The following is a 15,405-nucleotide window of genomic DNA, read 5'->3' as shown; positions in this document are numbered from 1 at the left end:
ATCTCAGGGTCATGAGTTCAAGCCCCGCGAAGCTTTACTTCTCTCACCATGCTGGGTTCTTGGTCCTTGGGAGGGTTCGGGATGGTTCTTTCAAGGTAGATGGGGGTTCCAGAACCTCTGCCTGCCTGTCTTGATGACCTTTCCACCCTTAGGCTCCCCAGCTGTCACATGGGGGCTCTCTGAGTTGCCAGCCCTCGGGCCCTGCAGGGGGCATGGTTACTTCCTACTGGGATCTCTTTGATACCCCCTCTCTTCTGTCACCCTGTCACTGTTTGGTGAGCCCAGACAGGCAGGAGCCAAGGACATACACGTAGGGAGATGGCTGTAGTGGTGATGCCATGAAGAAGGTGAAGTGAGCAAGTGTGGCCTGGGGCTCTTTGCAGGACCCTGAGAGGGCGTCTTCATAGGCAGCGTGTTTCCAGGATGGACTCAGAGGGCTGTGGCCATGCTCACGCCTCCGGCACTTGGAGGCAGCTTGCGTGGGAGGGAGCGGATGAGACTCTGCCCCTGTCCATCGGCCTGGTGCACCTGCCCTCCTGGCACAGATCCACTCACGGGTGCACAGATAAGCTTTGGCTCTGGGCCTCCTGTTGAAAATTATCTCAGAAGATGTGGGGGAAAAAACAGCATGATGAGCAGGAATGAGAAATAAACAACCACTGATGGCATAGAGAGGGCCCAGGCTCGGTGGGGCGCATGGGATCCAGGGGCCCTGGCTGGATTTCTTCTCTCCCGTTCTAGGTCTTTGTCTCTTCCCCCCGCCCCGGCTGTCTGTCTGCGTCTGTCTGGGTCTCAGTCCCTTGCTCTCTGAGTCTTTGTCCCCCTGGATCTCTGCTAGTGCTTTGGTGTCCTGGCCTGCGGGGCCACTGCAGTGAGGACCTTCTTCTGCTGCTGGGCTCCATGCTTGTCCACTCAGAAGACCTGGCCTTTTGTCTGTTCTCCTGGGAGCCCAGGGATCAAGCCCTTATCAGGAGGGACAGCCCCAGGCATGGGCCTGTTGCCCTGCGAGGGGTGAGGAGGGCGGGCCTGCCTCTGGTGAGCAGTCCCAAGAGAAAGCACACTGACGTGAGCATGGGGGCTGCCGGCCAGCCTGAACATTTGAGGGCCCATGCAAGGTGCCAGAACATGGTGATTCTATCCTTTGGGCTGGGAGCACAGTACCCGGAACTGTGAAATATTGTGGTAACCGTGGCAACAGTAGCTGGGGATATCTGCCTTTGTGGGGCATATGGGACTCCGGTTCAGATGCACTTTTACCCACGGAGCTGCGTGCCTAGAAGCCAACGCCTGGGTCTCAGCAGTCAGCAGGTTGTAGTAGAGCAAGAAGTAGAAGCCAGTGCTGGAGCTGCTTGCGACTGGAGGGGCTGTCCTGGGCCTCAGTTTCCCTGTCTTGGAGTGGGATTCATGAAGTTGCATGCGAAGAACCACGCCTGGCCACCCACCACACACTCAGTCAGTGGGCCTGCCTTGTTAAGAGTCAGAGGTGGATGGGAGGGAGAAGGCAGAGAAGTTTCCAGTATGGCTGGAGGACAGGGGGTAGGGGGAGGGTGTTGTGTGAAATAGGGCAGAGGGGTGGACCAGCTGGCCGCCAGAGCTTCTCCACCCACCCCGCCTCTGGGTTCTGTCTCCCTCCCTGGGTCTCTATCCCCCTTTTTCTGGTTTTCTGTTTGCCCCCCCTTTCTCCGGTCTCCCTCCCCACTTCATTCTGGGTCTCTGTCCCCTCTCTCTCCTGTGAAGTGCAGCATCTTCCCTGCTGGTGCAGCCGGGACCCTCGGGTGGAGTGGCCTGGAGCTCCCTGGTACGACTTCGGCCGGGGTGTGAGCCAACCAGCTGTGCTGCGCTGCTGTGCTCCATCGAGCCACATGGACAATAAAACCAAAATTGGCTTTGAAAGTGGAAGTGCTCTCCGTTTTGAGGGGAAGTGAGGGAATTTGCATGTCAGAACAGTATGTTAAAGGGGCAATACCGTCAGACTCTGTTCTGGCCCGAGCTTTGGGCTCCATGTGGGGGTGGGAAAGGATTTTACAAAACCCCAAAGAAATGTTTCCATGAAATTCTTTCTTGTTCTTGCCTTGCCATTTTTTTTTCTCGACATTCCAATGAAAAGAACTGTTCCGGGGCTTCAGATCTCTCCTGTAGGGTTGAGAAACCAAGCATGGAGACCAGGGCCAGCAGCCAGATGAGGGCAGGACTTGGGGAGCACCCACCCCACCAGGTGTCGCTTCCAGGGCAGACCCCACTTCCACTGTGGGGCCCTGTCACTGGGGTACGGGAACTGCAGTTGGTGTGGCCCTGCCCTTCTTGTGGCCTCCCCCACTTGGACATCTTCTCTTGGGCTGGGTCCCCCTAAAGCAGACCCTCAAACAAAGATTCCAGCCCATGGTGTTTTGGGGGTGACCCCACGAAGGACTGGTGTTTTTGGGGAAAGGAGCCCACACGGGGGTACCAACCAGGAGCTGGAGACAACATGGGCAAAGGCCTTGGCTGTCTGAGGACCCCCAGGGGATTGTGGATGTCTTGCCATGGGTGGTCCACTCAGGGGTCTTTACCCTACCCAGTCCCACTTTACATTAGCCCTGGTGTAGGGGAAACTCCAAGGGACACAGTGGCTGTGTCCCCATGTCCAGCATAGGCCTGGACCTGGCCAGGGGTGCCTAATGACAGTGGTAGGGGATGCACTATGGGAGTAGGGGGTCAGGACAGCCTTGAGCCCAGGCCAGGCCTGAGGGGGCACGCATAGCCCCTCAGAGGCCAGATCCAGGCCAAGGGTGCAGCTGGGGCGGCAGTAAGCGGCCTCCAGAGACGTCCTGACCCGGCTGCTGACGCATTGGCTCCGATGACTCAGTGCGGGTGACCGTGGCTCGGGTGGCCGTCTGGAGACTCGGACAGGCTCAGGGCTGCCGCCGCCGCCTTCCTGGGGGCCCGTGGCCCCGCCGCGCCGGCCGCCCCCTGTCTGGGCTGGCCTGAGTAATGGGTCCTCCCTTAGTCATCGGTCCCAGGCCTCAGCCCTCCCTCCTCCTCCTGCCCACCTCCGCCCAGCCGAGCCTGTCTGTCCTGGGGACTCCAGCCCCTGCTGGCTTCCTTCCTCCTTCTCTGAGCTCCCCAGAGGCTGTGAGGTGTGTGTGGGGGGTTTTGATGGGGGCTTCAGGGACAACTGTGCCATCTGTGAGATGAGAGGGGAAAAACAACCTCTTGGGTACTGTGAGCCTTGCCAAGGGCATGAGGAGAAGGGCCTGGAGGAGGACGAGGTATGTACAGAAAGGGGCCATTTCCTCCCCACACAGTGTATCTCAGGCCTCATACCTTGTAAGCAGCTGTGGAGTGGACTTGGTTGGGGGCTCTGGGTAGGTATGTCCTAACTCCTGGGTGGGAGCATTTTCATGCTTGGAGTGTGCAGGGCCTCTGTGCTCAGTTGAAGGTCAGCCCTTTGTCAGAAGGTACGATAATTCTTTATACTCCTTTGGAAGGTGTTTAGCTTGTTTCTCATCTTTGGCCCTCAGAAACGGTATTTGGTGAATATCCTCCTGGATCCATCGTCTTGCATATGTAAGTATCCCTGAGATAAATCTCACCAGACTTGCAGGATCAAAGATGTAAGGCTTTAGAATTTTGCTAGCTCTGTTGAACTGCCTTCCTGGGGATTCTTCCACTTCACACTCCCACTGGGAACTGATGTGAGTGTCTAGTGCCACACAGCCAATGCTTCTGCTCACCTAGGGGTGAAGCCACTCCCTTGCTGAGTGTACTTCCCTTATTGTGAGCCATGCTGACTCTTAGGTCTCTTTAGTCAGGTGTGCTTCCTTTCCTATGAACCATCAGCCCACATCCTTTGTATATCTTTCTGTGAGATTGCTGGTTTTATATTGATTTTTTGGTGCTCTTTATATATGGAGGACCATGGCAGAAATATGTCCAGGGACCAACAGGCTCCAGAATGAAGTTGCCTCTGGTATGAAATCTTTCTTCTTGTGGAAATGTGTGTGCATGCCAGTCCCTGGAGCTTAGAGGAAAGCACATAAAGTCTTCTGGCCTTGCTTCATAATCAATCAGAAACTTCTAAGAAAAAAATGAAGCTAGCTGAAAGCAAAATGGCAAAGACTGGGGTGTGGGGGGGACACATGTACAGAATTTATGAGGCAAGGTGTCCACAGAGAGGACCTGCCATGTGCCAGTGCTCTGTGGGTGGTTCCAAGCTTCAAGTTTCTAAGCACTTGGCACCATTCAGGGGCATGTGGGTGGCTTGTATGGGTGGCGGCGGGATGTAGCCCCTCACTGGGCCATGCCACCTTCTCAGCCCAAAGGGAAGCCAAGGGAAATATCTGCGGCCCCTCATTTACCAGGAGGTTATGGGGACAAGGGGGAACCTCACTGCAGCCCTATGACATCCGTGATTTATTTGACAGACAAGAAAGTGAAGATCCAGAGGACTAGGGTATGTGCTGAAGTCACAGAGCTGACAGATGGCAGAGCAGGGGTTGGAATCTTGCCCTCTCTGCCTCTCACACCAGTAGCCTGATGGAGCAAGGGCTGTGGTGTGGCGCTGGCAGGCTTCCTGGAGGAGTGTGTCTCACTCACTTAGCTGCATCTCCCCACCTTTGCATCCTGGACCAACCTTGAAACACTCTGCTTAGGGCCAGGCTCTGGATGTCTGGGATTCTGAGGGATCCTGGTTAGGAAGATGGGATGTTGAAGCTGTCTAAGTGTCACCTTCTTATACCCCACCCCCAGGCTCTGCAATGTGGAGTGGGGTCTATGGAGAATGGTACTGCCATCCCCAGGGTGCCCACACCTGCTGAGTCCGGTCTGGGTCTTGATGTGGTCCCTGGTTATTCACACGCATGGTGAAGGTTGAGATATGCCTCTTCTCCACTCCCTGGCCCTGCTGGGGAGTCCCCAAGAGGTCGCACCAGCTGTTCCTGGCCTCTAGGCCACTGTGCTTCACAAAGAGGTCAAGTGCTGGCCTTTGGCAGTAGGGCCCTGTGGCATAGGGGAAGGTGGTTCCCGGTGTTGTCTTGGTGTTGGCCGGGCCCCAGGTGGGGCTAGAGGGAGAGGGTGGGCTTCTCAGGGTAGGCCTTTTGTGGAAGCCAGGCCTTTGGGGCCAAGATCCAGGATGCAGCCAAGCCCTCTGCTCCAAGGGAGAGGCTGGGTGTCACTGTCTAACAGTGGGGGTGGCAGGGCTGGGGACACCCCAACTTTCTGGCCTCTGCACATTTCTGCTCTAGGCTCCTCTCCCCTCCCCAGCCATGGGACGCTCAGAGCTGCGATGTGAAGCCTCTTCTGGATGATTTGACTGCTCTGGGTCTCCATTCCCCAGACTGTGCAGCCGGTGAGGGGAAGGCCTCTTCATCTCGTTCATTCTGTGTGTTCCCACCCATGGGAAAGGGGCAAGGGGCTGACAATGCCAGTGAAGTGAGAGGAGGGCAGGGGGTGGGGGCTCAGACCTGAGCACCTCAAGGGTCCTTAGAGGCTCCTATGGCATGTGGGCTTATCTCAGGCGGTCTGGAGGCCTGTTGGGGGGGTTGGTGAGAAGACCCAGTGGAAGCCCTTCTGGAGGCGTCCCAGTCAGGGCTGTATGCTGGAGGACAGCCCTGACCAGAGGATGGGTGCACTTTGAAGCCTAAGGGTCTGTGAACCAGTGACATTCCCTTTATGATCTGCAGAACTTGGGTGGATTGTGGGAAACTGGAAGAACAGAGACTTGAATTTCCAGCAGCAGCCGGGTCAGGCACGGTGGTCTGGACGTAACAATATGGGAGGGGAACGGAGGCATGTGAGGTGGGCATCCCCTCCACCTGGCAGGGAGAGGCAACCAGACCAAATTAGAGACTTGGGCCTTCTGGGCCTCTGTGGCCTTCAGGAGGGCTGTAGGCCAAATCTTCTGGGCAAACCAAGGCTCTGGCCACCGGCACCACCGGCGTCCCCGCATTACTGGCCCAGGGGAGCACGGTGCTGAGTTCTGAAGCATGCGCTACAGCCTCCCACGGGTGGGAGGTCTGCCAAGTGCAACCATGTCCCCCTGCCGCGTCCTGTGTCCCCCATGCCATGTCCCATGTCCCCTTCTCCCACACCAGGACCCTGTGTACCTTGCAGGCCTGTGGTCAGCACCCCAGGGCCTGCAGCTCCTCTGGCCCTCAGTTGGTTTGCCCCCCTTTCCTGAGGCTCTCATGGAGGAGCCACTGAGCTGGTGGTCTGCGCAAGTCAAGGACCATCGGCTGGCAGCAGCTGCGTTGACTGAGCGCCGACAGTATGTGTTTGGCATCAGCTCTTCTGTCCCTAATATTGTTTTGGGAGCTGCTGGACAGTGAGGGCTGAGGAGGCTTCTTTCTCCTGCTTTCTTGGAAAGACCAGTGCCCACATTCCTGGCCCTCATTTGTGGGCAGGCGTCAGTCCCAGGAATGGGAAACCAAGTTCCAGAGAGCTGGAAGCCGTGGGGAGAGAGCAGAGTACTTGGCCTTGGCCTGGAGTGGGTGAGGGATGGGCTGGGAGAGTCCTGGTGGGGGTTCTTGACCCCACAGTGGCCTGACCCTAGAGGTGATGGCATTGTTCCCTCCTGTTGTGTTCGGGGGGGTGAAGTGATGTAATAGGGCCCCATAAACCATTCATTCTTTAATATAGTCAACCAGTTTTTCAAGACAAAACAGCAGAGGGGACAGTGGTGCTGGAGGGGAGGGGATGTGGGGGTGAGCAGGGCAAGGGGGGAATAGAAGTCCTCATATACTGTGAGGGGGCGAGGGCCATGGTGGATGGCCATGGCAGGGTTTTATGCAGACCTAAGAAAGCTCAGATACCCTTTTGTTTAGTCTTATTTATTTAATCTGATGTGAAATTCACATAACATAAAATCTACCATTTCAAAATGAACAATTCAGTGGCATTTCGTGCATTTACAGTGTTGTGCACACATCATCTCTATCTAGTTCCAGAACATTTCCCTCACCCCCAGAAGAGACCCTGTGCCCATTAGCTGTCACTCCCCACCCGCCTCCTGTAGCCCAGCAACCACGAATCTGCTTTCTGTCTCTGTGGATTTGCTTGTTTGGGACATTTCATATAAAAGGAATCGTACAGTTTACGCCCTCGCGTGACTGGCTTCGTTCACTCAATGTGATGTTTTTGAGGTTCATTCACGTTGTAGCATGAATCAGCTTCATTCCTTTTTATGACTGAGGACTATTCCGTTGTGTGGATGACCACACTGTGTTTACCCATTTACCCTTTGGTGGACATTTGGGCTGTTTCCACCTCTTCTCTTTTTTTAAAGTTCATTGTTTGTTCTAAGAAGACCTTTGCATCCTGAACGATTATTTTGAGGCACAGCAATCTCTGTTTAACTTGTCCCCATCCCCGCATTGAATTACCCCCATAGGCAAACCCATCCTCTTAGGGTAGATATTCTTGGTTTTGTGGCTTCCCCACAATTTGCTGAGACTCACCCCCTGCCCGCTTCATTGGCCATGACAGATAGGGAGATCCCACCCACTCTGTCCCATCCTGAGCCTGGGTTCAAATCCGGCTGTGTGGTCTTACAGCTCTGGGCTTACAAGTTACTTATTGTGTCCTTATCCTTGGGAGGTAGGACCAATGGGCTTTTCGCTTCCATTAGACAGTCAAGTAGACCCCAGAGCCAAAGTCTTTGGAAAATGACTTTGTGGTTGTGTGGCTGCCCTCCCCTGGGGTGCTCATTGGAGCACAAGGGGCTCACTGGGCAGGTGGCCAAGTAGCTGGGCCTCCAAGGCGGTTGGCCTCTCTTGGCCTGTGAACCACCCCACCCCCGACCCTGGGGACCAGAGCTGCCCTGGAAGCTGTAGGTTCCTCCTCCACAGCCACACTGGGGCTCCGTGCCAGCATCTTAATCCCACCTTCACCCCCTGCAGGGGACGGACAAGGGCTTTGCCCTCGGGGGCGGCTTGCTAGGGCATGGGGGGGGCAGTGATGTGACACGGAGACTTGGTCTGTTCACACTATGGAATATTACTGAGCCATGAGAAGGATGACACGACAACATGGGTGAACCTTGTGACATTCTGAGCGAGAGAAACCCCATGCGAAAGGCCACACAGTACCTGACTCCATTTATGCAAAGTGTCCAGGAGAAGCAAATCCAGAGACAGAAGACAGATTGGTGGTTGCGAGGGGCTGGTGGAGGGGGGGTGAGGAGAGACTGCTGATGGGGATGGGGTCTTATTTTGAGGGGATGAAGATTTTCTGGAACTAGCTAGAGGTGGTGGTTGCGCAATGTTGTGTATGTACTAAACGTCACTGAACTGTTCACTTTAAAACGATAAAGTCATGGGGTGCCTGGGTGGCTTAGTGGGTTAAAGCCTCTGCCTTTGGCTCAGGTCATGATCCCAGGGTCCTGGGATCGAGCCCCACATCGGGCTCTCTGCTCAGCAGGGAGCCTGCTTCCTCCTCTTTTCTCTCTCTGCCTGCTTCTCTGCCTACTTGTGATCTCTGTCTGTCAAATAAATAAAATCTTAAAAAAAAAATAAAACTATGAATTCAATGTGACATGAATCCTAGCTCAATTAAAAACCAAAATGGGCATTAGAGCCTCCTCAGATCCTAGGAGAAACCCTGGCCTTTTCACAGGTGGCAAATGGAAGCCAGAGAGGTGATGTCCCTTGCCAAGGCCAGTTGCCAGGCAGGTGGCTAATGAGATGGAGACCCCGGTTTTGTGTCTGCTTCTCCAGGGCCAGTTCTGGTGATTTTGCCTGTGCCTGGGGCAGCTTCAGAGCCCAGGTGGGCCAGCCCAGTGTCACTGGGCAGAGATTAGACAGACCTCAGGCCTCTGAGCTCAGCCCCCACATCTGCTCTCCTACAGCATGGCTGACAAAAATGGAGCTCTCAAGTGCACCTTCTCAGCGCCCGGCCATAGCACCAGCCTCCTGCAGGGCCTTGCTGCCCTCCGTGCCCAGGGCCAACTGCTGGACGTTGTACTCACCATCAACAGAGAGACCTTCCACGCACACAAGGTGGTCCTGGCCGCCTGCAGCGACTACTTCAGGTGAGCCCAGGTCTCGGGGGCTGGAGAGTGTCCCCCCCAGCTAAGAGGGAGTGACCTCAGCACCAGCCGGCCAGCCAGCCAGGATGGCTGTGAGGGAATGTGGCTGGTGTTGGTCACATATTCAGTAAATCTGAAGCTTTTTCTAGGTTTATAACTTTCTCAGACTTTTGGGGGACATGGTATAGGCAAGCAGAACATGCCTGGGGGCTAGAGGTGGCCCCTGGTACCCAATTAGCTGCTTCTGCCCTGGGGGAATAGCAGGGCTTGACCTTGTTTTCATTCTGTCTTTACTTGACACCTGTGTGTACCAGGCCCTGTGCTTGGCCCGTGGGGATCCAGCAAAGACAAATCAGACACAAGTCTCTGCCTCCATAGGTTCCTGTACTCAGGCTGAGTCATAGGAAGGACGCCCAGATGGGGGTCCCCATGCATGCCAGGCTGTATCGTAGTCCCTTCACAACAGGTGAGGCCTTCCTGGGTGTACTGGTCAGTCTGCTGCGAGAGCCCTTTCCTAAAATCCCCTTCCCTGTGCTGGGCTGTGTGGGGGAGTGAGGGCCCCTTAGAGCAGGACTAGGGCCGTTCTCACCAGCTGGGGACTGTCATGGGCTGAGGACAGTCTCCCTCATTTCCTCAGTGACCAGCTGGCCAGTTCCTCCTGCCAGGCTGTGACCCTGCCAGAGAGAGCTGGGGTGCTGTCCTAGGGGTGGCTTTCTGACCCTGCTTTGCCAGTGGTGGCTGGGGCGACCCTTCAGACTGTCTCGCAGAGCCCCAGCTTAGGTGCGTTCCGAGGGCTGCATGGTCCTCGAGGCTAGGGTGGCAAGGCTGGGACGGCTTGCCTGCTGCGCCCCCCAGCTGCCCGCCCCCCAGGCTCAACAAGGCTGTTCTGGGGAGCTGGAGCAGCCAAGCCATCTGGGGCGCCGTGTCTATTTTTATTCTGGATTTGGGGACGGGTGGGCCGGCCCAGCCAGAAATGCCCTTTAAAGGCTCCTCTGCGCTGGCACTGCAGCCAGCGAGGCCTTAAAAGGCAAAGCTCCCTCCCGTCGCCGTGGCTGCCTCTGCCTTCGATGGGCTGATGGGACTCATGGGGACAAGAAGGGGCAGGGTCCGAGGGGCTGCCCAAGTGCTGCTCCTAGAAGGCTCCATGGTGCCGTTGCTCAGAGTGTTGGGCAGTTGTTAGTTGGCGGCCCCACAGCAGCATCCAGCTCAGCTGTCCCCACTCTGGGACCTGAGCCCAGGCCACACTGAGTGTGTGACTGGGGAACAGGCATCTGTTGGATGAATGGATGAGGGAGGTTCCTTCTCCTGGGTCAGCCATCACAATATGTGCTTGCCCCATGATAGAAACCTCTTATGCACTCCCAGAGGGTGTTGGGGTTCTTGCCCCTCTTCCTGTTGGGGCTCCCCCAAAAGCCAGGGGGTGCTGTGACCCAGGTCCTGTTTCTCGCACTGGTGCTCACATCATTAACACCACTTGCCAGAGCAGGACAGAAAGGCTGACAGCTAGTGTCACTCACTCCCTGGGGTTAGGGGATGTCTCACAGTGAAATAGGGCTCCTGTAGGCCATTCTCGGAGGGCTTTCCTGTCTGGGCCTCTCTCTAGAGATGACAGTGACCCTGGTGGGGCCTCCTAGTAGGTGCTCTGACCTGGGGACCCTCATCCCTTCCCCATCTGTGGGTGATGGGAATGAGACTTGGGCTGGGGTGGTGGAGACACATGCCCACATGTGTCTGCTGGTGTTGGTGAGGGGCTGGCCTCACCTGACCTCACCTCACCTCCTGAGGTCAGGATAACCATGGTGCACAGTGTTCTTGGGGTCCCCACCCTCTCCTGAGCCTGCTGTATGTGTGGTCTTAACGGCTGGGTGCCAAGGTGGGGGTGGCACTTGCCTCATGGCCAAAATCAACGTTTGGCCTTTTCCTGCCCTCCTGTACCTGCCCCGCCATGAGTGGCCCCCCAGCCCCCTCCCTCTGAGCCAGTCTTCCACACCTCTGGGTAGGCTGGACGTACCCCCACACAGAGGGGCCAAGGGGGGAGCTGCTGTTTGTAGGAAGACACATGGCTTGGGTGGATTAAAAATCCTTTTCTTTTCTACATGTCTTTAATGAGCATCTGGCCTCTTTCCCCTGGTTGGCTGTGCCCTGCTCGTGGTGTCCAGGGGCCAGTCTATTCCTGGGTGGCCATGAGGCCCCCTTGTCAACCCCGAGCCCACGTGCTGTGTTTCTGAACTTCAGGGCCATGTTCACGGGTGGCATGAGGGAGGCGAGCCAGGACATCATCGAGCTGAAGGGTGTGTCCGCCCGTGGCCTACGGCACATCATCGACTTTGCCTATAGTGCCGAGGTGACGCTAGACCTGGACTGCGTGCAGGATGTGCTGGGTGCGGCCGTGTTCCTGCAGATGCTGCCCGTGGTGGAGCTGTGCGAGGAGTTCCTTAAGGCCGCCATGAGTGTAGAGACCTGCCTGAACATCGGCCACATGGCCACCACCTTCAGCCTGGCCTCGCTCAAGGAGTCCGTGGATGCCTTCACCTTCCAGCACTTCCTGCAGATCGCAGAGGAGGAGGACTTCCTGCACCTCCCGCTGGAGCGCCTCGTCTTCTTCCTGCAAAGCAATCGGCTGCAGAGCTGTGCAGAGATCGACCTGTTCCATGCGGCGGTCCGCTGGCTGCAACACGACCCGGCCCGGCGGCCGCGCGCCAGCCATGTGCTCTGCCACATCCGCTTCCCGCTCATGCGCTCGTCGGACCTGGTGGACAGCGTGCAGACGCTGGACATCATGGTGGAGGATGTGCTGTGCCGGCAGTACCTGCTGGAGGCCTTCAACTACCAGGTGCTACCCTTCCGGCAGCATGAGATGCAGTCCCCACGCACGGTTGTGCGCTCCGACGTGCCCTCCCTGGTGGCCTTTGGGGGCACGCCCTACACCGACAGTGACCGCTCTGTGAGCAGCAAGGTGTACCAGCTGCCTGAGCCGGGTGCCCGCCACTTCCGGGAACTCACCGAGATGGAGGTGGGCTGCAGCCACACGTGCGTGGCCGTCCTCGACAACTTTGTGTACGTGGCCGGGGGCCAGCACCTGCAGTACCGCAGCGGCGAGGGCGCGGTGGATGCCTGCTACCGCTACGACCCGCACCGGAACCGCTGGCTGCGCCTTCAGGCCATGCAGGAGAGCCGCATCCAGTTTCAGCTGAACGTGCTGTGTGGCATGGTGTATGCCACGGGTGGCCGCAACCGGGCGGGCAGCCTGGCCTCGGTGGAGCGGTACTGCCCGCGGCGCAACGAGTGGGGCTACGCCTGCTCTCTGAAGCGCCGCACCTGGGGCCACGCAGGTGCCTCGGCGGGGGGCCGCCTCTACATCTCCGGAGGCTACGGCATCTCCGTAGAGGACAAGAAGGCGCTGCACTGCTACGACCCTGCCACCGACCAGTGGGAGTTCAAGGCACCCATGAGTGAGCCCCGCGTGCTCCATGCCATGGTGGGGGCCGGCGGCCGCATCTATGCCCTTGGGGGCCGCATGGACCACGTTGACCGCTGCTTTGACGTGCTGGCGGTGGAGTACTACGTGCCTGAGACGGACCAGTGGACCAGTGTGAGCCCCATGCGGGCCGGCCAGTCGGAGGCTGGCTGCTGCCTACTGGATAGGAAGATCTATATCGTCGGGGGCTACAACTGGCGCCTCAACAACGTCACGGGCATCGTGCAGGTGTACAACACGGAGACGGATGAGTGGGAGCGCGACCTGCACTTCCCAGAGTCCTTCGCAGGCATCGCTTGTGCCCCTGTCCTGCTGCCCCGGTCAGGGACCAGGAGGTAGCTCCTGGCACCCCTGGGAGCCGGGCCAGCCTCAGGCTGTCTCTGTAAGGGGTGTGCTGAGCGCACACTGGGGCCGAGAGCCACAGAACCACCCCTGCTACCGCTGTGGCTGACGTGGTGGGGGCTGACGCCTTGGGGCCTGCTGCATTGATAAGGCCCCCTCCTGGGGTCCCTCCTTCTTTCCCAGAGCAGATCCTGGCTTTGTGCCCACTGAGGGAGGCTGCCAGCGATGAGGCTGACGTGTTGTGGCAGCAGAGTCACACTTGAGGAGGTTTCTTTACCTGCCCCATGTCCCCGCTCAGGGAGGGAATCAGGGTCTCCTTTGAGATGTGGTTTTATGGCTTTGCCCCACTTCTCTCCTCTCCCAGCTTGGGGGCCTCAGACATTTGGATACGAGCTCCTTAACATTGATCCCCAAATCCCTGGTTTGCGCCCTGCCCCACTCCCAAGTTTCTTGCACCATCTATTTTTTAAAATAAACACCACCCCCAAACTCTAACATATGGACGTCCAGGAGCTGGTGAGGTGGCAGGGAAGCACCCAGCTCAGGGTTGACCTCAAGGGTGGGCACGTTTCTGCCTCCAACAAGTCCAGGCTGCTAGGGTGGGTGGGAGGGTGGCCTTGGAGGAGTTTCTCATTTGTCTCCATGCCTGTCTCAGTCCCAATACCTTTGGTATGTGCGGTTGTCCACTTTCAGAAGGAAAAAACATGCCCAGCTCTCAGAGACGGTCATCACAATTGTCCAGCCTTCCATTTGGCGCTGGGTGTCTCGTGGGGCCTTGAGGAGGAACGGGCTGAGATGGCCCTGTTCCCATCCTTGCCCCCTGGTTCAAGGGGGACACCTGCTTTAGAACTCAGTGTGTCTGCATTCCTACAGGTCTCATACTTTTTATTTCCCTCCCTTTCTCCAGCCCTCCACTCCTGCCTTGTCCTGTGTGCTGGTTGTCGTGCCTTTAGGCCTGCCTGGGCCCCCTCAGCAAGGGAAGTCAGGGGAGTGGTGTGGCCTGTTCTTTTAAGGGCTTCGCGACATCTCTGGCCACATCTGTTTCGGTATCAAAGCTCTAAAGCTGTTCATTTTTATTATTATTATTTTTTTGGGTGGGAGGGTTCTGTTTTGCTTTTTTAAGACACCGGCATTACTGTCTTATAAATGGGATTTGTACCCTCGGGGCAACTTAAAGTGTCTCTTGCTGCTAATGCACGATTGATGTTGAGTCTCTGTGACCCACTCACCGTGTAAAGAATTAACCTCCTATCTTAGCAGATGTTGTCTCCTAGTATTTTCCTTCATTTAATAAAAATGTTTTGGTGAAAAGATGGAGCAGGCCCAGTGCTGAGCTTGTGGGGCCTGATGGGTCACAGATTCCTCATGTCCTCTATGTGGTTAGGGGCTCCCCTCCCCTCTTTGCCCTTTTCTAGCATTGTGGGGGAGCAGGAAGGGGGGCTGGCCTTTGGCTCAGGGGTGTGGGGCAGTGAGAGGTATGGCCAGAACTCCTACTGGGTGCCTGGAAGACAGAGGGCAAATCTGTCCTGGGCTGGGTGGCCTTTGGAGAGACTCTCTCCAGGTTGTTCCATGGGCCTGGTGGCTTGGCCCCTTGCCACCAGACAGCCCCCAGCTCCTGGCAGGTTGTCTCCATCTGCTCAGTCCTGGGGTGTGAGATGGGGGAGCTGAGGAGCCCCTCTCCCTGGAGGGCATGGTGGGGGAGACACAGGGCAGGTCCTAAAAGAAACACGAAGTCATCACCATTCCATATGGGCGTAAGAGCTCTGTGAATTGCCCCCAACCCCTGCTCCCGTGGCTGGCCTCGCCGCGAACTGGGCTGTATGTTGGTGGAGAAAGCCTCCTGTTCACAGACAGCTTTCTGAGAGGCGAGGTGTTCAGGGTCACCCTCAAAGCACACCCTCAGGCCTGGTGCTCCTGTACAGCGGCTATCGGGGCCCCAGAGGAAGGCTGGATGTGTGGGTGGGGGGCAGCGTTTAAATAAAAACTTGGTTGGGAACCGGGAAGGAGCCCATGCTGCCAGGGGCATTGAAACGAAAGCAGGAGCCCTTGGGGACTTACCAGAACATTCCAGTCCCTTTTCATCCCCCCCCCCCAACCTGAGCTCCCCCAAGGAGAACCCTTCCCTGCTAGAGGCATGGCCCCTTCAGGGGGGCAGTGAGAATCTTTTGCCAGCTGCAAGTCCCCCCAGATCAGCTCACACCTCAGAACATCTTGTCCCCAATGAGCTGGCAGGGGTGCCGGCGCGGGGGGTGGGGTTCGGGGGGGCTCTGCCGTATCTAACCGGGTCGATTGTGCATAACCGTCTGGGCTGGTTCATGGAATGTTCTCAGGGGCCCCCTGCCCCTCCCTCTTCACCGCGCCCCCCCCCCCCGCCGGAAGAAAGGAAAATTATTTTTCGTATTGTAAACTTTAAACACGAAAAAGCTGTTTTTAATTTAGCAGAAACTGGCTTGAATCTTCACTTTGTGAACGTTTGTGTCCTTCAGAGAAAGGCGGAACATGCCTTTGCACACACATGCTTATACAAATGCACGCACAGGCGTAAGCTCACAAGAACACCTGCACTCACGCACTGTGACATGCA

General features: G+C 57.0%; 1 protein-coding gene across 1 annotated transcript in view; it reads left to right on the top strand.

Moving 5' to 3' along the window:
* Nucleotides 1-14,134, top strand: part of KLHL26 (kelch like family member 26) — a 28,356-nt gene extending 14,222 nt beyond the window's left edge. The window contains exons 2-3 of the mRNA XM_045081402.1: nucleotides 8,822-9,004; nucleotides 11,237-14,134. Of these exons, the coding sequence (XP_044937337.1) occupies nucleotides 8,822-9,004; nucleotides 11,237-12,818 (1,765 nt within the window). The 3' untranslated portion in view covers nucleotides 12,819-14,134. The remainder of the gene's footprint in view (nucleotides 1-8,821; nucleotides 9,005-11,236) is intronic.
* Nucleotides 14,135-15,405: the final 1,271 nt, after the last annotated feature.

This window comes from Mustela putorius, unplaced genomic scaffold (genome assembly GCF_011764305.1).
Source record: "Mustela putorius furo isolate JIRA1106 unplaced genomic scaffold, ASM1176430v1.1 tig00000095_pilon_pilon_pilon, whole genome shotgun sequence".
Classification (NCBI taxonomy): domain Eukaryota; kingdom Metazoa; phylum Chordata; class Mammalia; order Carnivora; family Mustelidae; genus Mustela; species Mustela putorius.
The sequence above is the reverse complement of the archived record's forward strand: the minus strand, read 5'-3'. Positions and strand labels throughout refer to the sequence as shown.